This window comes from Scleropages formosus, chromosome 3 (genome assembly GCF_900964775.1).
Source record: "Scleropages formosus chromosome 3, fSclFor1.1, whole genome shotgun sequence".
Lineage (NCBI taxonomy): Eukaryota > Metazoa > Chordata > Actinopteri > Osteoglossiformes > Osteoglossidae > Scleropages > Scleropages formosus.
In genome coordinates this window covers 4,520,487-4,541,812 of record NC_041808.1, presented here as the reverse complement: position 1 = coordinate 4,541,812, position 21,326 = coordinate 4,520,487, and the positions used below count along the sequence as shown (strand labels likewise).

At 48.4% G+C, this 21,326-nt stretch overlaps 1 protein-coding gene across 5 annotated transcripts; it reads left to right on the top strand.

Moving 5' to 3' along the window:
• The first annotated feature begins 1,203 nt into the window (after window positions 1–1,203).
• Window positions 1,204–12,298, top strand: LOC108930874 (forkhead box protein N2-like). 5 transcript variants are annotated; one of them, XM_018746349.2, is made up of 6 exons: window positions 1,204–1,359; window positions 6,787–7,394; window positions 9,244–9,368; window positions 9,527–9,582; window positions 9,752–9,820; window positions 10,291–12,298. In XM_018746349.2, exons 2-6 carry the CDS (start codon window positions 6,801–6,803, stop codon window positions 10,713–10,715), a joined length of 1,269 nt encoding a protein of 422 aa, XP_018601865.1. In that variant the 5' UTR covers window positions 1,204–1,359; window positions 6,787–6,800; the 3' UTR covers window positions 10,716–12,298. The 5 variants fall into 5 exon arrangements, with proteins under 5 accessions (XP_018601865.1, XP_018601866.1, XP_018601867.1 ...); XM_018746350.2 differs by having other exon boundaries at window positions 1,204–1,363; XM_018746348.2 differs by lacking the exon at window positions 1,204–1,359 and adding an exon at window positions 1,676–2,260.
• The last annotated feature ends 9,028 nt before the right edge of the window (window positions 12,299–21,326 follow it).

Here is a 21,326-nt window from a genome sequence, read left to right as displayed (position 1 = left end):
ACTTTCCTATCAAAAGTCCTAGACAGCCCTGGGAGGTCCTGCCTCCACTTAGCCCCACCCCCCTGCATAGCCCCACCTCCTGTGTAGCCCTACCTTCCTCTCAGAACTGCGGCCAGAGGGCCATGGTGGCTTTACCGAGACCACGCCTGACTATGATTCCTAATAAACACGGTAACAGGAATGGTCAGGAAGCTGGTCTCCAAGGGCAACTAAACAGAAGCAGACCAAGGTGGGGTTGGCTGGTCTCGCACACCTGAGACAGGTGTGTTATCTGAGTTCAGGTGAAGTTGAACCATAAACCAACACAACAGGTGGTGTAATTGCAGTTCTGTTGCCTCTGGACTGGACAGACCTGGGTTTGAATCCCACCTTCTGCTGTAGTACCCTTGATCTCGAGGCTTACCCTGAATTACTCAGCTACAATAAGTGGGTAAATCAGCGTGAGAAGCTTCACGCTGTAAGTTGCTTTAGAGAAAAGTGTTAAATAAATCAGCGTAAATTAAAGACAGCAGCTGAAACATTTTACATGAAATGAGATCTGGTTTGCACAGGAAAATGAGAGCTGGTCAGTAGGAGAAAAACATGTCCCCGGGTCAAAGGTCAAGCAATGAGATGAAGAGAGCTGTTTAACAGAGGAAAAAGTTGTTGCAGTTATTACTAAAATCATAAGACATAAAGAGTGGTTGAGTGAGTAAAGTGGGTTAAAGATGTGGATCCCCTGGGCAGAGCCTCAGCTGTCCTGAAAAGTGGCCCGAGCCAAAGGCTGAGGATGCTGTGGGACCAGACGGCCTCACTGGACACAATGGTCTTACTGTCCCTCGCAAAAAAGCCATCTGTGTCATGTGAGATGATACTCAGAAGGCACACACTTGCTGGGACATGTGGCGGGGTCCTCAAATGCCCTCAGGACAGGAGCTGCAGCTCTTCACCTTGGCTTGGAGAACTGGACTTGGGTCCAGAAGGACACCGATGGACACTGCCCAGGACGAGTCCTGATGGATGTCCGAAGGGTGACCTTCATGGGCTTCGAGCGACCCCGATCGAAGCCCAGTCCCCGTACCTCCTTCAGGCACAAAGCACGACACGACTCAACATTTCCATTACTGAAACCGCAAGGGAAAATCGTAAGTGGTGACTGTGGGCGGAGCCAGAGCTCAGGTTTAGCCCCGCCCCCACTCAGTCACAGACAGACAGACAGTGCCCTTAGCCATGATTGAGGTGACACACACACACTGCCCTGTATCTCATTAGCTTCAGCATACACACTGATAAGCAGGACAAGAACAAAACAAGACGCGAACTGTGTGTGATGTGGTCGCTGTGATACACACCCAGGAAACGGAGAACTTAGGACTGAAGGTCTGTAAGTGGAATCATGCTGTTTTTTTTACTGTACATATTCTTTTAGACACAACAATGCAAGTATGATGTGTGTCATTTAGAATCATCAAATAACGTTTAACATTTGACTGAAGTACTTTTTTAAGGCAGTCCAGTCTCTTATTATTGATTCCCGTTTCTGATACGACTCTGTGCAAATTCTGTTCTGAAAAAGGGCACCAGCCGGTTTACGCAACCGATCTGTGTCAAACTTTGGTTATATAAAACAAGTAGTGTGTGAGAGATAGCTGTATCAGATAACAGCGCCCTTGTGTGAGCAGCGTGTGTTTAATTGACACGGGTCATCTGCTCGTGAAGTCAATCGGACTGCAGAGCTCGTGGATACACCCGCTCCCCCCCCGGGTCCTCCATGAGGCATCCTGCCCTTCTTTCATTGGCTCAGAGTCCAGCACGCGCCGCACGTGCCTGACGCTGACTCTCCGGTCCCCGTCAGCGACACGGTAACTTTGAACGGGTTTTAACGGAAGACACACAGTAAGTCAACGCATTTCTGTGCACCAAGAACAGGATCAGAGGGGTAGAAGTGTCGAAGAACTAAAAAAAGAAAAAAAAAAAAGGAGTCAAAAGAGGAAACGGACGTTACACGTCATCACGTGGCCAGTGCGCGGCCCCGCCACTCTTGAGTAAACAAGTCGCTCCTGAGCCGAAATGGCGAACGCGTGGCGCGCGACCCTTCGCACTTCCTGAACGTCGGTGCATCGCCGCGCTGCGATTGGCTGACGTGGCAGCGTTGCCCTGGCGACGGCGGCGGGAGGAAGGGGGTGGTCCTCGCGGCGCTGCTTTGTGACAGTGGAGCGAGGCGGGCAGCTGCGCGGACGGGTCCCAGCGGCGCTCCGGAACGGGCATGCCATGCACGAGCGTGAGTACACGAGCTCGCGGAACTGCGTGTGACAGCGCGAGGAGCGCGCGTTTCGGGCACGCGGAAAAGTCGTCTCGTTCGTTGTCCTCTCGCTCGTCCGCGTCGCTGTGGCGCGAGCGACTCCAGTTGTCGTGTGTGTCACCGGAGCTCAGTTGGCCATGCGGTCGGACTGCGCCGTTTAACAGGTATTTTCTTGTTGTGTTGTGTGGCGGCTCGCGCGCGGGGCTCTTCAGGCGCCTGAAGTGAAGTAAGAGTCGTTCGCTGTGTCACACACAGGAAGGCTGATGTGCCCGTTGAACCTTGGCTTGCTACCTCAGTGTGTGTGTGTGTGTGTGTAGGGGGGGAGGAATTCCGAATTGAATTGTGTAAAATACCCAGTCGTGCCTGTGTGTGTGTGTCTGTGTATCTGTGTGCGCGCTCGCGCTCCCGGTTCTCTTCTCCTCCTGAAGATGAACATCGCTGTAAATGTGTAGAAATGTGAGAGCCGTTTCACTCCCGTTTCCTCTCACCTCAGTCAGTGTGTCCACAGTGCGCAGGGGTTTTACCGCGTGGTACAGCTACCGTTGCGGCTTCGCTTCAGCAACATCTGCGCGAGATTCATTGTTTTTGTGAGTGACTCGGACACGTGGTAGCCGTCCCCACTGTGGTCCTCTCTCTCACACACTCTTTCTCTTTTTCACACACATAGACATACACACTCTCTGCTTCTCACACACACTCTCTCTCACACACGCACTCTCTTTCTCTTCCTCACACACATACGCACTCTCTCCTTCTCTTACACACACTCTCTTTCTGTCGCTCTCACATACATACACACTCTTTCTCCCTCACGCACACACACACAGGGGCTAACTGGAGGTCACGCAGCATCCGAATGTCCACTCTGACGTTCAGCTTCTCTATCCTGGTCCAGCTGATGTGCTGCACTGCTGTAGAGAGACAATGAGAGGGAGAGGAGGTGTCGTCCTGCAGGTGTATCAAGTGGACGTGTGTTACCCAGTACTCTGTCGGGACCTCTAGCTACGCTCCACCTCGAACCGATTACTGTGTACCGCCTGAGTCGGTGGGCGGGGCTTATTCTCAGTGGCAGGAGCCCCGCCTCTTCTCAGTGGTCCAGTGAGGAGGTCACCTCTGTGATGCATTGCTGCAGGCGGACTGTCCTCCGTCCCCACAGCACTGGCACATCAAAAATCTGAGCGCTTAGCCTGCACCTTGTATTCAAACGTGTAAACAAAGTTATGATGGTGTAAAACAGGTTACTTTGAACATGCAGTGGGTTGCGGGCGTTGCACGGGGGGTGTGGCTACACCGCAGCTCTCACGGTGGACGGTGACGGTGGACAGCGAGGACACGCCCTGCAGCGAGTGTCTCACCGCTTCGCATCGTGGGTCCCTTGTTCCGCAAGAGCATCACTTTTTATGACCTACTCAGCATTTGTGAAATTTACCAGTTTCAGTTTAAATTTACCATGAAGGGCAGCAGCGGTTTCCACTGTGATCACATGAACGCTTCCCAGGCAGGCTGCCGTTGTAGGGGAAACGATATCTGTGTTTTGTGTTCGCGTCCCTCTACCGCGGTAGTGCTGTAGCCCGAGGTAGTCCTTCACAGATGTTGTTTATTGGAGAGGGAACACATGCACGCACGCGTGCACTCACACCAGTGAACGTGGTAAAGGGCCGTAGTTGTAATTGGCAGCGTGTGCGAGATGGATGGCTGTTAATACAGTATGTTGCCCGAAGGGGCTGTGTTCCCTCCACCTGCTGGGGGGTGTCCCATGCCTCGACTTTGAGCTGTGTGAGTGTGGTGGGGGGGTGGTTTTTTGACTGACGGGTACTAGCAGGAAGTGCTGGGCCCGGTGTATGGCATGCACAATTAGTCGGGGTGTTCTTGAACCTGAGCCAAGCAATCCACACATTTAGATACATTGTTTGATTAGTTGTGTGTGCGTGTGCACGCGCTCGGCGTGAATCGGCCTGTTCCGAGGGACCCCAATAGCTGTAGTGCGGTGTAAAAGCACACCGTTTGCTCCTCTATGCCGTCGATCGAGACCACCAACTTGCAGAGGCTCCAACTGCCCCCTCCCTCTGGAAGCAAATTGGTTGCCATGGGCAACATGGCGGTGAAGGTGGCCCCCGCGGGTCTTCCTGGAGTTACCTGGTCTGTGGGAGGGAGTTGCACTGCGGCTGCCGTGGAGCAGGTGTGTGTTTCAAGGTGGTGTGTGCAGGAGTGACCATAAGGGTAACGGGTCATAGGGTCACGTCTAAGGCAACAGGGTCCTTGGGATGATGCAGAATCAAGAGTCTGGTGAAGAAGAGGCTGTGGTGTTGGAGCCTTGACATGCGCTCACATACAGGCACGTGTGCACACACACGTGCACGCACACTCGCACACAGGCTTCATTGACCGTGTGACCCGTGTTCAGCAATCACTCGTTCCTCTTCTCCGGCTGTACACTTTTTCTACTGTCCCCCCTCCCAACTCATGTCCAGGAACAGTAGAATTGACTGATGGGGGGGGGTTACATTTCCCAAGGGGGTCGTTACCCCTGGTTGCCTTGGTAACACTACAACCCAGGGTGGTGATGAAGAGTCGGACCTTTTACAATCGGGCTGGCAAATAAGCAGCTCCCAGGTTGGCATCATGTTTTTGGGTGCTGTGTTTGAGCTCACCCCTGTTGCAGTAGGATGTGGGGTCGCACCCCACCTCCCCAAAGGCCCTGCTGATGGCATCGTGGTCTTTGCTGGAGGATATGCTGGGCAACGCTGCTTCTTTTTGTCAGCCTTTCTGGCCTCAACAAATGGTTTTTTTTTTTTTTTTTTTTTTTTTTTTAAAGCAGGGAATGCTGTGTGGCCATGTATCTGTGTGTGTGTGTGTGTGTTGGGGGGGGGGTGTTGTTCCTCTAGGACAGCAATGAGCCACTCAACCTCCAGCAAACAGTGTTTTCCTCTGCATCTTCTCCTCCTTCCTGTCGTTTTACAGGAGGAGACTGGTGTCACAGAGTGGGAGGAAAGCTGAGATCAGGAACAACACTCGATTTGTCCTGTTTCCTCTGTGCACCGTCTGGGGAAACGGGTTCCGCCCCATGGCGCGGCTGCGGCTGGAGGCCCCCGTCCGCACCGTGCCAAGACCTTCTTTTTTATTCGCTTGCCAAAGGAGCACAACAGCCACTTCCTCTTTCCCTCGGCGTTGCGGCGTGTCAGCTGCTCTCAGGGGGCAGGGCTTCCGTTGTCACGGCAACGCACCATTGAGCCGCAGAGCCACACGTGGGGCACCTGCTCCAGCAGCGGTGACGTCACAATGACGAACATCCCCCCACCCCACAATGCCATGGCTGTCTTTGCGGTGACTCACACTCCAGTTTCAGGATTATTATGCTTTAGAATTTTTTTTTTTTTTTTTTTTAAATACGTTTACTGCGCTCTGCTGAACTTGCATCTGCCTTTTTGGTCTCTGTTTATTTTGTTGTTTTCGGTTAGACCTGTCAGGCTTTTCAATATTGGCGAACTCGCTCTCTGCAGCAGAAGGTCACTTTAAAAGTTACACCGCCGCATCTTTTTCCTCGCGTGTGGGCGATAGAGATAATGAACTGACGCCTTGTTCTGGACCCTTGCTGAGGTTCTGGTTCCTTACTACTCCATCCTTGTGTAGAGAAAACACCAAAAGGGCACAAGTTCATCTCTAATAACACTCTGGTCCCCCATTGAGCACCCAGTGCATTTGCTATGTGGCTGACAATGCAAACTCCGCAGAGATTGGGAGGGATGCGAACCTGTGTCCAAATGCACAGCCTGGGTGTGGCAAGGCACCAGCGCTACACACTGAGCAGCCCAAATTAATTTTCACAGGCAGCTGATTAAAAGCACTCGGAGCAGCTTAGGTTTGCGTGGCTGATGTGGGTCGAGCTGATGGTGTGTATGTGGGGCTGAATGTTCGCGCAGTCCTTGTATCCTTCGTGTCAAGTGTGTAGTGTTTCGGGGGTTTGGGTAATCCATCTGTCGTATGTGTGTGTGAACAGGTGGTGGCGATGGAGATGAAGATGCACTGAGTGGATCATTATTCAGAGTGTCCTACTTACACAGGGCGAGCCCCGTGTGACCACATGCACGGATATACACACACACACACACACACACGCTGAGGCCCACATCAGTGTGCGCTGTGTGTACGGAGGTCTCCCCGCTGCTCACATATTCCATCGTTCCCGTTTCGGATGTGATGAATCATCCTTGCGCTCATGGCGACTGGTTTAGCTGTGCTCGGTTGCCATGGCGGCAGCTCCTCTAAGTAAATCTGCCCTCCCCCTCACCATCCCGCACAGAAACAAGCCGCCACGGAATGCTAGAGATGTGTGTCGGACCCTGGGTGCTCGCTGCTCTCCCGATCGCTCAGACGCTTGACAGACAGGCTCCGTGGATCGGTAGCCCGGCTCTCCTGGTGGAAGTGTTCTAGCGGGATGGTGGGGTGCTCTTCTCCATGACTCTCATGCTAATTTACTGGCATTTGTCTCCACCCCCCCTCCACAGCCCCTCTTGGTTTGATGGGCCCGAGCATCGGGATGTCGCCAGATAAGAAAGCGGGAACGGCGCAGGAGGAGCGGGTGGCACGCGGGGGCCTGGCCTTAGGGCCAGTCACACTCCCCGAGGCGCGGAGCGCCGCTGCCAGCCCCTGTCCCACCAGTCTGGATGGGGTGGGCGGGGCCAACAGTGATGATGAGGAGCTCACCAACCTCAACTGGCTCAATGAGAACCTGCTGCAGAAGTTCCCCCTGGGCGGAGTCGAGGCATCAGCTGCCAGCGGCTCCCTGTTCGACATTGAGGGCGAGTCCAGGTCTCCACGCGTCCTTGCATCCGCGGCGTCTTCCTCGTCCGTCTCTCCATCCTCCTTGCTACTGGGGGGCCATGACAAGGGCAAGGACCTGCTCAAGTCCAAACCTCCCTTCTCCTTCTCCTTACTCATCTACATGGCCATCGAGCAGTCACCCGGCAAGTCCCTCCCCGTCAAGGATATTTACGGCTGGATTCAGAAGCATTTCCCGTACTTCTCCAACGCCCCTGCTGGTTGGAAGAACTCAGTACGGCACAACCTCTCCCTCAACAAGTGCTTCCGCAAGGTGGACAAGAGCCTGGCCAAGGTGAGATGTGAGGTTTTAATGTCAGCAATGTGAATAATTAGAGGCATATGAGGAATGGGTTAAATGACAGATGCTGTCTGACACAATGAGCATGTAAGATACACATCACCTCTTTTTCATACACACCTCTTATTAGCATGGCTGTGTTTCAGCTGAGATCCTGTCTCCCAGGTATCTGGAAGAGAAGGGTGCAAGGACAGAGCTCCATCTAGTGATGTGGAGGACAGCAGTGCACGCAAACATCTCCACCTAGTGGTGAGGTCCATAGGGCCCAGTGCCGAGTACCGTGTTTACATGGCTCCCCCTCCTAAATTTAGCCTCTGCCTCGGGAGTTTTAGCAGATTTACTGCTCCAGAGGGGCCGTTAGAAAAGCCCAAGGGCGCATTCCCCGCTTCCTTCCTTCCTTCCTTTCTGCCTCGTTCCCAATTGGGGCAACTGGAGGTTCAGTTTGCAATGTGGTGACTCATCTTGGATTTTTACAGATTCATGCAGAATTAATAAAAACACTTTTTCTTGTTCATTTGCACAGTTCTGTAGAACTGCAGTGAATAGTGTGCAGCAGGGCTGTGTGTGGTGTGTTGTGTATGGATGGTGTTTCCTGTGGCTGTCTTGCAGGTTGTTTTTGTAGTTATTAATCTCTCTATGTATGGATTAAGTTACTATAGTAAGGGTATGGGTAAGGTCAGTATTGCTTCGGAGTCTCTTATGGAGATGTCGACTAATGGTTTCTCGGCTCCTCCTCTAACTCTCCAGTCACGCGACCTGGTTTCCGTTGCCATAGCGACACACGTCCGCATATCCTCCGTCCTGTTCAAGATCACTGGCAGTCGAGTCAAGGTGATGTTTATTCCTCCGTGCAGTGGTCCGCGAGCCAATTAAACCAGGCCTCAGGTGGTCTTCAGCTCACAACATGGTTCTGATCCAATGATTGTCGTAAGTTGAAAACCCCCTTATGCCGTATTATATAAACCATAAGGAAATAAATCATAAGGATATGTAAAATATTAACATGCCCAAATTATTCGTTGTCCGGCAAGGCTTTATCTTTTTTCACCAATTTCATACATTTCTCTTGTTAAAATAACAGTAATAAAGAATAGTAATACATTTAGTATAGTAGTTTCATCTATGCTGTTTTTGTTTTTCTGAATTTTTCTTTTCTGCACCACCATTTGCTAGATATTTCAGAAAAAACTTTGAATGGAATTGCAAGCAAAACATTATGGAAATTACACATTTATGAAAATAAAATGCAGTCGCTGGTAGACGCACCAAGTCTTAAAGAAATACGGTTCCTCGCGCCGTGCACAGTCAGTCGTGTCGTACGGTAGGTGGAGCGGTCAGTGTTAGGCGTTATGACCAAATTCGGGACTCTGATATAATATGAAAATGCCGATGGATCAGCCTTTGTAAGTCCATGTTGTCATAACTCACGTATGTCATAATATAAGGGCCACCTTTGTAGAAATGATTGAGGCTTAAAAGAACATCACTTGTGTCTGAGTCTGTTCACAGCAGCTTAACATTGTTACCAGTTTGTCTCTCTCGATATTTTACTGAAGCAGTTCAGTTAAGCAGCATCCTCAAAGGTCCTACAGCTGGATCCCTAATGAATCTTTTGAATTACATGTCCCCTCTGTGTAACCTGCTGTGTGTGTTAATTCAATCAGTTCAACTGATAAGTGACAGCCAACCAGTAAAGATTTTTCATTGGCAAGTGGTTCAGACAGGGCAGAGTCCTGGTGTTACACAAACTGTTTCCTTCAATGCTGCTCTCGCCCCCCCCCAACGCACACAGACGTGTAGACTCTGACTTTTTGTAACCTCCCTCCCTTCCCAACCCCCTCAGCCAAGCGGAAAGGGGTCCCTGTGGTGTGTGGATCCCGAGCACCGGCCTTACCTGCTCCAGGCCCTGAAGAAGCAGCACTTCCCTCCAGTCAATGCTTTCCGCACTCCCCCAGCCTCCCCACCTAGGTAAGGCTATGTGCCCATGGCGGCAGGAGGGTCAGGTGGGGACAGGGTGGTCAGGCAGGGCTACAGGCAGTGGGATCTGAAGGATGATTGGGTGATGTGGTGTCGGGGTGACTCCGCCGGCTCATCGATGTCGTGACTCAAGTGTGTTTTGCCCACAGCGCCTCTTCGCCTCCCCGTCACCTTGTCCTGCGGGAACAGACCTGCCCCATAAAAGGTGTGTCTTTATCCTCTTAACATTTGTCTGTGCCCTCATTCCCATTAGTCTTTCACTCTGGTGTGCTTGGTTTACGGGTCCCTCGTCAGTTGTAGAAAGACACGCGCACACACCCTCACCTGCGTACCATACACACACCTTGTGTGTGACATGCATGTTTTCCTTTCAGACTCTGACATTGATGCTGCCGCTGCCATGATGCTGTTAAACTCCGCCCCTGAGCTCCATGCTGACCGATGTAAGAGAGTCAGCTCACCCCCGATTTCTATCCCTCCCTGAGCTTAACTTGTAGCTTCCTGTGCCGCACCTCACTGCTTCCTGTGCCATACGTTCCCTGGCTCTCTGTCATTGAGGTTTTCTTACACTTTTCTCTTCCCAGTTCATTGCTGTGCTTCTGTTCAATAAAGTTTCCATTAATCTGTTTAGTTTCGAACGATAGATTACCTGCATTAACTAACTTGCACTCCACACGCTCATTGGGCGAGAGGCTGCTTTCTTGTGTGCGTGTATGTTAGGTGGTAACAGATACAGAGATTCATTACCTTTTGCCATATTTCTGTACAGGTTTAGTAAACGAACAGAAAGAAGCCAGAAGCGTACAATAACAGTACACTTGCCATAGTAAAAGTGCGATAAGACAGCGAGCCTGAGTGTTTCTGCTAGTTAAGTTTATACCCTCGTCTGTGTCTCTGTGTCACCCTGTCCCAGACGAGCAGGATGGCCCCATTGACCTGTCCTGCAGGAACCTGGTTCTGGATAGTGGCGGGGACCCGAAGCAGGACCACACGTACAGCAGCCTCCCTTCGCTGCGGCGGGTGCCTCGCTCTGGCTCCGCCCCCCTACCCTCCCACTCCCCGCGGGCCCACCGCGCCGGCAGCGAGGGCTTCCACAGCGATGAAGACTCCGAACCAGATGCGGGGGAGGATGGGGCTGCTGTGACAAAGAGGGTGGGGCATTCCTGCCCTCCAAGGGCCACGCCTACCCTGGGGAAGAGGGTGTGGCACGAGCCCAGAGTCGAGGTGGACGAGGAGCTGAAGGAGGCTGCGGGGTCCTTGCTGCACCTGGCCGGCCTCTCCTCCGAAGGCGAGACCACCTGTTATAGTGCCAAGAGCGCCAAGCACAACAGGAAGTAGACATCTCTGACCTTTGCCCCCAGACCTCCCTCTCCTCCTGGCAGTGTTGTCTTCATTTTTCTATACGTTAAAACTGATGCTTCCCAGAGTCTGACACACGTGGCAATATATTTGTTCAAACTGGTGGAATAAGCCATAAAAGGAAAGATGCATGGTTTCTGATTGGGTGCTGGAGGATCGAAGTGGAAAAACTGGAAAGTGTTTGGTGAGATGAGGAGTTGCATGGTCCCCATCTGGAAGGAGGGGGCGTCGGGCACGGATGACGAAGTAGGTTCTAGTCTGCTACTGCAGCTCTCGGAAGCCCTGGTCAGGGTGGAAATTGAATCAAACCTTATGAGCTTGGTGATGAGATTCAAAGGAGGAAAAAAATGCAATAACAGCCTTTAAGGCATGTAAATATATATTATTTTTGTATCGCTGTTTGCATGTTGACCCTGTGGTGGGTGTTGAACTGGTGCCCAGCTGTGGGAGACACAGTTTGATATTTCTCTTCCTTTGCTCACATCTGCCCTGCGGTGGGGCAGATACTGGGTTTGTTCTGGGTGTGTGAGGTTTGGGGGTACGAGGCCTGCGACCTGGAGGGGCCGGAGGAGGGAAAGGCTGGAAAGGGTACAAAATGGCCACAGTAAATATCCAGTCACCCTCCGGAGCCTCCTGTCCCTCCTCCCCCCTATTTGTTCTGTTTTTATTAGTGTCCTTATGGTAATTCGGTTCTGATGCCTTCCGCATGTTTGGATTTCAGGTCACGTTTGGTTTCCGGGAGTCAGTGGTGCTGGCTGTCCAGAATTCCACACTGCAAACTCAAGTGTTCAGAGCTTCTGGGTGTTTCTGTTAAGAGTCTATGCAAGGTGCACAGCTGAAGAGGGAGGGGTGGGGAGGGGGATGGCCACGCCCACATCAGACTTTGTGCACCTGCTTGTGCTCAGGTCGCGTGATTTGGGTTGTGATTGGTCGCAGATCTCCCCATCCCTTCCTCGACGACACATGTAGCCCGCCTCCCCTGGAGGTTTCCTCACTGCCATCGAGCAGAGCCACCGCTCACTTCCATACAGTATTTATTTATCTCATCCTGGTTTGTTGCCATAGAAACTGTTGGGGTGGAGTGGGGGGTCGTCAGGCCGCTTAGCTGTGAACACGCTCGTTGTTCCTGTCTGCGAGTCGGGACGTGCAAAAGAGGTGCAGTAACCGCGGGAGCGACGCTCGGAGCGGCTTCACGTGGGCGAGTTCACAAATTCCTCCCTTTCGCGGGTATCTGTAGGGGGCGTCGCTGGCCGCTGTGGGTGGGGTCGCATCCCGGGGACGAAGGCACCAGGTCTTCCATTCAGTTCTGCACAGTATTCACAAAGTTATGTTTACGGGCCGTTTGGTTGTTCACGGTGACAGAGCTTGTATGTTATTTGCCTATTATTGAGATTTGATTATAAGAGCTTAATTTGGACTTTTATTTGTTCCCAAAGCTGCCAATTCATTGCACTCAAGCGGTGCGCCAGTTTTATGAGTTTTCTATGCCAGCCTCTGTTAACAAAATGTTTATAAAGTTTTATTTTTGCCAAAGATATGCAACTGCGTTATAAGGTATTACTGAATAAAATATCCTTTTGATTTAAAGTGACTGAGTAGAGTCTCTGTTAATGGATCATTTTGATGCCACTGAAACAGGTCTGTAGAGTTGGTACACAAAACCTTAGATTCCAACTCCTCAGTTTATGGTACCTCTGACTCCTATATTTGTAATTAGACTAATTTTATTTCCTATATTGACTGAAAGCACACATCACTGCCAGCATGAATAATCAGGCCACTTTTTAGCACCCTAACCTGTTTGGGTTTAAAGGCTATAGCTATGTCATTGTGGCTTTTTTATATTATTTATTATAGAAGTTAGAAACATTAAGTAATATTAAACATAAAACTAAAAAGAGGTTATATTTTTATCTAAAGGTTATAAAGTAAAAGGGTATAAAAGAAAATCAGGAACATCTTTCTTCACCAGTTCAAAAATCTGAAGTACATCCTACTAAGATTTCAAAGTGAAAACTTAAAAAAAAAAAAAAAACTTAAAGCAACTTAACAAATGACCATTTTAAAATAAACTCAATTAGGTACATAACCTTTCCTTTTCCAGATTAAAGCATTGTTTGAATATAAAATTTAACTGAATGTAGCATGAAAGATTACATTAAATGAAATAATTATATTGTAAAAGATTGAAAAGTTCATCCCTACTAAATTTTTAAAGAAACATTGTATCTATAGAATAGGGGTCAAATCAAAAATCCAAATCCACACATACGATGTCTACAACCACTTGTCCTGAGCACGGTCATGGCAACACACGGCGCGAGGCTGAAGGGGGAGGGGACACACCCCAGGTGGGACGCCACTCTGCTGCAAGGCGCCCCAAGCAAGACTCGATCCCCTACCAGGCCCCAGCCAAACCCGCGGCATCACCGTGCCCCTCAGTCCAAATCCAAAATTTACTACCAACTTGTTCTTAAAAACAGAATTGCTTCTGCCAGATCCTCCTTCACAGAAGCCCTTAAATCTGATGTAACTATTTTCATTGCAGAAAAGTTTTCCAGCACTGACTTGGGTGGGAAGAATTGCTGTTACATTTTTAGCTACATCAGTAGTACACCTAGATAAGCAGGGATGATTTCTTCTATAGTCAGTTTCTTTGTTTGGACCAGTGCTGTGGAGTCAAAGTCGGAACATTTTCACCGACTCCAGCAACCCAAAAATTGCTTCCGACTCTACAACTGTTCTCTACGACATGGCAGCGGCCGTCAATCAGGTGGAGACGTCGAACATGCGGAGATCGTTCCTGCTTGGTGCCAGAAGAGGATGCTATTACACCGAGGTACCAAACTATGCTCCGCTTTCACACGTCTAATACTGATGTTAAAAATGCTGTAGCTTCCCCCTACAGCAGGGGGTACTCAAGTTCAGAGACCAAGCGGGCCACATTTAAACCACATAAAATGCAAATTACAATTTGCGTCACAAGACTTTATTTAAGACAACATTTGCAGTTTTACTGATTTAGAAAAGCAGTTTATTACTTATGGAAATATGGATTTGTATTTATGTAATGGCGTTTTATTGAGGGGAGTGCGGTGGCGCAGTGGGTTGGACCACAGTCCTGCTCTCCGGTGGGTCTGGGGTTCGAGTCCCGCTTGGGGTGCCTTGTGATGGACTGGCGTCCCGTCCTGGGTGTGTCCCCTCCCCTTCTGGCCTTACGCCCTGTGTTACCGGGTTGGGCCCCGGTTCCCCGCGACCCCGTATGGGACAAGCGGTTCTGATAGTGTGTGTGTGTGTGTGTGTGTGTGTGTGTGTGTGTGTGTGTGTGTGTGTGTGTGTGTGCGTGCGCGCGCGTTTTATTGTTTTGTGTGATGTCTGAGGTAAACGGATTGCTGAGCTGGTGAAGCAACACAAATTTTTGTGCAAACAAAGTATTATCGATCTTATCTTATCTAAGTCTTGCTTGTCCTTGTCCTATTTAAAATAGTACTGAACATGAAAATAAAAAAAAAACAATCTGGAACAAAAAAGTGAACTAAGTTTGTTTTGCTATATTAATGCATATAAAAAAAAAATGCATTTGTACTCAAACTCAAAACATTCTTGACCAAATATAGTTCACAAGCCCTGATGAAAAGAAGTCCTTATTCCTAGTGGGAAATCTGACTTTGCATGATTCTTTTCACAAGCGGTTTCAAGTCTGGCTGTTGCTCAATGGTCGCTGCTCTAAAACAGTTTGTCAAATGTCTGTCAGTCAGACGAGGACATCACCTTGACTTTGTTATTGTGCCACGCAGCACCATGGGTTCAGATGGGGTGAAGAGGAACACAGAGACCATGTTTATCGTAAACAGTTTATTTGAACACTGGCACCAGGAACACATTCTCTCGGGTCAAGAACCCCTTTTTCTCCCAGATCTGCACTTACGGCCAGCGTTACTAGCCTGTTTAGCACTCCCAAACTCTTCCGAAACACAGCCACCCCATTATTTTCCCCCTACGTGCCTCCAGTGGTTGCACACGCTCATTTCACATTATTCCCCATAATGCAACTATTCACATTAGACGGGTTTCCCCGCTAAATACAAGTAACGCGGGTCGTTACATTATTCCCATTGCAGAGAAAGCGCTTTCACACACATACGTAGATCCAAAGCAGGTCAGGATTTTTTTCAGCACACGGTGAAGTCGGGATGAAGAAGTTGCTCATGGCGGCGTTGCAGATTAGCTCGCTTTAATACAGCAATTGTTTGCTGACAAATGAGACACATTGGTTTGCCACCTAGTATCTCCGCAAAGGCAAATTCCATTTGCCACGCAGGGTTGAAAACTCTGTTTTCATCCTCAATCTTCCTTTTCTTTGACGCCATCATTAGATAATGTACAGTACGTACACACATTTTCACAAGGTTTATGACAGATGAGGAGTCGTGATGATTTGTCGCCGATCGCGTTATTTTAACTTTCGCGGTTTCCGTAGCCATCGCCTTAAAAGGTGCACTACCGTTTTCACACGACTTCTGATTAAATTCATGACCAGGGATGTTGACCGCCGTTAAATATAGGCTAATATTATCTTTATATTTTAATATTTAACAATTGACACAATGCAAAGTGTCAGGAGTATCAACCGCATTTAAATGAGGCAAACATAAAGTCACACTGCCTAATATTTGCGCTACTTTTGAGCGCAAATTATAAGAAAAATGCATTAATCTTCAGCATGACGCAGGCCACAGAATTAATGCCGACGGGCCGTCTCTCGAGTACCCCGGCCCTACAGAGCCACTAAAAACAGGCGCGGGAGTCAGGGTAAAAGGAATGTACTCTTATTTACAGAGTACATGTCTTTCGGCAGCAGTCTTGACAAAGACTTTTCAGACAGTACAATTCACTCTCATGATGGAGAGCCCCCCCAAGTCACTCTCAGCCCCCCTACCACGCCCAATGGTTAAGGGACCACCCCTAGAACTCCGCGGAGCTCCCCTCATGACAAACTGTGCAATGAACAACAAAACAATCAATCAGCATGGAACACCAAACTAGGCACAAAAATAGACATAAATTACAACTATTTATACTGAAATAAATCAGTTCTCACTAGCTCCGTTACAATGCATTTCATTTTATATCTGGTGGTTTCTCTTATGAGGGCGGTGCGATGCCACGGCAGCTTTGGCCTGTGCCTGCTCTCCTGTGGGTCTGGGGTTCAAGTCCCGCTAGGGGTGCCTGTGACAGACTGGCATCCTGTCCTGGGTGTGTCCCCTCCCCCTCCAGCCCTGCACCCTGCATTGCCAGGCTAGGCCCCGGCTCACTGTGACCCTGCTTGGGACAAGTGGTTTTAGTCAATGTGTGTGTGTGTTTCTCTCATGTGTCTTGATTTGGTTACCTGTAACAACCAGGTGAAACGCAATCTTGTCTCAGGAACTCTGTGCCAGGGGCATGTCTAAAGGTGTGACACACTTGAAATATAGACAAATGTTTAATGAACCCATATTCATACATAAAAATAGTATTCAAGAGTACAAAAATAATACTGGTTTGAAATTAATGTTATTTACATGTTGCACTGTTAGCAAAATTCTGTACATTTTAGGAGGCAATGCAGAGAACATTAAAATACTGGAAAATACAATTTAAAGAAGATATTGCTGAAAATCTGTCTTTACATATAAACATATTCTGGGCTACGGGGGGGGGGGGGGGGGGGGGGGTAAGTTAAAACAAAAATGCAAAGAAAAATTTTTCTGAATTTTTTTTTAGGCTGAGATGGAAACCTAAAATCCAAGATGAAGATTTAGTTATGGGACAAAGATGATGATGATAATGATTTTGGACATTAACAATGCTCCAGATTTACAGCTGTAGTCTTCTACTGGTAATTTGGTTTACTGCCAGCCTTCAGAGCCTTCCGTCAAACAGGAAGCCAGGTCAGCGATGATGTAAAACCCTCCTATGGCCATACCAGCAGATGGGTGATGATGTCTCCGGGGCATTTTTGCAGAATCTCAGCTCTGCAGGTACCCAAGGGTGTCTCTGAGTGAGAGAAGAGGCATGATCTGATCCAGCTGTTCGAAACGCAGCATGTAGTCAAGAAGATCAGTGGAACAACCATGAAAGACCTTTGCAGAGGTATAATTGGGCGTGTTGCGGGACCGGGTGTCATAGGGGTTCGGGGTTTCACTCTGAGACTAGAAGGTTGTGTGTTCAAACCCTAGGAGGAGTCCTGCTGCTGGATTCCTTCAGAACCCTTGAGAAGGAACCCAAACTTCCACTGCATCATGTGATTTGTTGCTGTGTCAATAGGATGAAGGCCAAAAACATTCATGCAAACAGGCTCAAGACCACCATGACGGTGTAACCTTGGTGAATATGAGGTTGCTGGACCGACAGCAAACGAAAAAGCCCCAAGTGACTCTAGTTGTTTATCAGTCAGTGTCCTTGTGCTTCTCACAATGTTCTTCCAATATCCACACAGGTCAATGACCCTCAGGGGCCTGACATAAAAGAGAAGAGGACAAGAACTTCATGCCAGAGACTTATCCAAAAACATTCATGATTATCTCCAAGGTAGGAGACCCCTTGTCTGTGAGAACATGGAGGAAGGAGGCAAAGAAGTGAAAACACTGTCACAACTGCTGAGTGAAATCAAATTCCATGTATCTGATGAAATCTTGACCGGTTTGATCTCATTGCAGCTGCATAGCTGAGTTAAACACAAAACATTTATTCACTGCACACTGTTCTTTGTCTTATGCTATATTTCATTGACCTTCTTTGAATGTTTCATACTGCGGCATGCACTGCCATGGGTTTGGACGGGGGATGTTCAATCGGAGCTGCCAGTCGGTTACATAACTGGGAGAAGAAGAAACAATCCAGATTAAGAGGAATGTCAGGCACATCCTCCCTCCATCCTCCTTCAGAAAGTATATGACCTCCCTCCTCACGTACTCATACCTGCCCCCACAGATGAGATCGAAAACGCCCTTCATGAGGCCTTTCCACATTGTGCGGGGCAAGGGGTACACCTGCGCAAGGAAGAGCAACGTGGGGAGGACGTCCACCTTCAGCGCCAGTGTTTTCCCTATTAAGGAGAGGGACCTTGTCCTCCACAAACCCATTTTTCGTCTGGCTTTGGTCAAACGTTTTTGGTCAAATGTAGGACTCACCCTTCCTCCATTCTTGACAGAAGAGAGTCACGTCCTGTTCGTTCCGGAGGTGGACTTCGTTCAACAAACACAGATTGAAGGCACAGGACTCAAACTGGTTACACAAAGCAGTTCTTTTTACTTTATTTTTTAGCCCCCTGACATTGAGTTAAAATTTTAAAATCAGCCATTGGGGTATGTTGTTAAACTAAATAAAACAATAAAATAACACACACACACATTTTCAGAACCGCTTGTCCCGTACGGGGTCGCGGGGAACCAATAAAATAACACTAAGATTAAAAACCAGCCCTTTTTCAATCCATTAAGACCTCGCCAGGGAACATCGCCGTTGCTGCCCCCCTAGAGTCCCCATCTGGCAGATATGCCTCTGAGTTTGGCGTCACTCGTCCACTTTCATCTGATGACCGCCATACAGAAAGAGATAGGATTTGAACCTCGGACCTTGGAGTCTAGAGATGAGTTATGATCGTTATACCAGCTGCTGGGCCCTGACCCTACGTGGATAAGTTATGAAAGTGCACAGTACGGTATGTTCTGTTTTATCCAGAAACGTTGGTGATTTGTCCTTATTCTTCCGACAGATTAATTTGCCAGAAGAGGACAGTGGGATTCATGTGGATAACAACAGTCTGGTTTCCGCACTGGTCACAGCACTGAAACGGCACTTACACGTGTTGTTAATGATATTCTCATTTCTTCTGATTTATCGCTTTAATAAAAATGCATATAAAATTTACTTAAGTAACAAATTACTAACTCTGTTCTATCGTCTCGTTGAGCACTACCTCGCTACATAAGACCCGAGGAGGCCGGTCAGTGGTGACAGACGAATAATCCCGTGCTGACAGAGGATGATGTCCATTTGCCATGACGATCGAGACGTTCCATGTCGAGCTGGGGATCCAAGATGCCATTTACCAACATTATCATTATTACTTGTTACACACTGGCTTACAAATTGTTATTTTCTGGAATGACCGGGAGGGGTGGGCAACCACTGGCCCGTGGACCCCCAGAGATTTTTTTCTCCCTCAACTTTCAGTTGGGAGTTTTTGTTCCTTTCCCCAGTGACCAGTAGGCATACTTATAGCTCTATAATAAATTCTTCACTATGGTAGCCATTAGTCGACCGTCTTCTTTGTTTGTATCTGTTTTTCTTGCTGTATAGCCTGTGTTAAAGTGCTCTGTGTCACTGCATGAGAAGAGCGCTCGATGAAAATAAAAATAAATAAATAAAATACAACCGTTGTTTGTGCTGCAGGCTCAAACTGTAACTCTTTTGCTTTCAATATTGCTCAATCTGTGTGTGTGTGTGTGTGTGTGTGTGTGTGTGTGTTTCAGGGTAATTTACAGGACAATGAGGTGTATTTTGGATCAAGAGCCCAGCCACTGGCAGCAAACCTCTTACTTTGACTCAAGTTACCACCGATGGCTTCACTTCAACAGCACAACACACAGGTGTGCACAAGTGTGTTTTCAACTTTGGTCCTTAACTCACCCCTTTTGACTTAGTTGTGGACACCGGAAGTAGCGCAGCTCACAGACGTGTGGCTACGGTTCCCTCACGTGCGGCAAGCTTCGTTCAAGATGTTCTCTTGTGCTGGTTTGATCTCTGCTTTCTGCAATATTCTGGCTATGTTGGGCTGCTGTGGTGTGAGGTTGTATAGTTTATGTTTTCTGTCTGTCTTCCTAAATACCACGTGTCTCCCCTGATATGCCGCGTTACCAACAAGGCTTGTCTGAGAGCAGATAAACTCGGATGAAAATGGCATCTCTCCCCTCTGATGAAGCCTTTACTTGCTCACCCCTTGGAGCAGTTCAGTCCTTCTCTTTCAGGAGAGCAGCATTGGGATTCCACTGAGAGGTCAATGCATCGTCACTGCAACCTTCAGTGTCCACTATGTGCTGCGGCGCGAGGACTGCCGGCAATAAAACGAGGATGAAGGGACCATTTTTGCACTGTGGTGGATTAAATGCGATAACACTGATCCAAGAAGGAAAGGGCTGAAAAACAAACAAAATCACATGGCTAAGCTCCCAGGGTGCAATGGCTGCTGGAAACCCAGGCTGATGATCCTCTTAACATCGCAACATGAACCCACCACCATCACGAGACACCTTCCAGAATCTACCTAAAGACTTGCACCCACGGGGGCAACGTTCCAACTTTCAGTGAACGAAGAGTGTTGTTTGTAGCTGCCTGGGCTGCACGGTGGCACAGCGAGTAGCGCTGCTGTCTCACAGGGCCTGGGTGGTGTGAGAGGATGTGGGTTTGATCCCTGCTTGGTCTGTGTGGGTTTCCTCTGGGTGCTCTGGTTTCCTTTCACAGTCTAAAGAAATGCTGTTCAGCTTTACCCATAGTGTGTGAGAGACAGAGAGCATGTGTTCCACTGATGTGTAGATGAGTGACCAATTGTATGTAGCAGTGTGAAGTTACCTTGGTGGAGAAGGGGTGTGAGTTAATAACACAACAGAGTTCACTGGAAGTCACTTTGGAGAAAAGCATCTGCTGAATAAATGTAGCTGTAATAGCAAACTTCATCTTCTGACTCTGATAGACCTCTGGATGTTTCTGTTGGATTTTTATGGCAACCGTTATCATGGAACACAAGGCAAACAGCACAACCTCAGCTTCCAAGCATCTACATGACTATCGTGTTTGTTAAAAGACACATTTAAACTGCTAACGGAGACTACTGACCATGAAAAAGATGACCGAACAGTAGGCTGTGTGTCCATAATTAACGCACAGAACTGTGGGACCTTTGCTCTACGCGGTTCAGTCAGTTCTGTCCTTCGCAAAGGTCAGTGGTCCATGCAGACTGAACAGCTGCAATGGGATCTGGAAAACACAGCTGCACAATCCCTGTGCAGGCAACTAACCTTGTGTTTATTTCCAGGACTGTCAAAGGGGATGTAGTGGCACAGCAGGCTAGGCCTGTATCCACTTGCTGGGGAGTTGGGTGTTTGAGTCTTATTTGGGGTGCCTTGTAACCAAATAGGTTGTGTCCCTTTCCTCTCCAGCCATGCACTGGGTGTTGTTGGGTTAGGCTCTGGTCCACCTCAGGAAAAGTGGCTTTAGACTGTGTGTGTAATTGTCTACTGAATGTTGAAACAAACCCGAATGTTTTTTCTTTTTTTTTTGCCTTTATTAACTGCAATTAAAAACAGAAAGATTGCACAAATACACAACCCAACATTGCAAACACAACAATGAGGGACAGCTTGTAGCATAGTGGTTAAAGCTACTGCCTTTTGGCCGTAAAGGTTACAGGTTTGATCCCTCCTCTGGCTGTAATACCCTCAAGCAAGGTACTTACCATAAAAATTGCTTCAGTAAAATTACACAGCTGTATAAATAGATAAATAATTGTAAGCTTGTAATCGTAACCTTAACATTGCAAGTTGCTTTGGT

Coding starts and splice junctions, on each gene's coding strand:
- LOC108930874 (XM_018746348.2), top strand. Junction 7,395..9,243: donor TGGACAAGAGCCTGGCCAAG/GTGAGATGTGAG, acceptor CAACCCCCTCAG/CCAAGCGGAAAGGGGTCCCT. Junction 9,583..9,751: donor ACAGACCTGCCCCATAAAAG/GTGTGTCTTTAT, acceptor TTTTCCTTTCAG/ACTCTGACATTGATGCTGCC.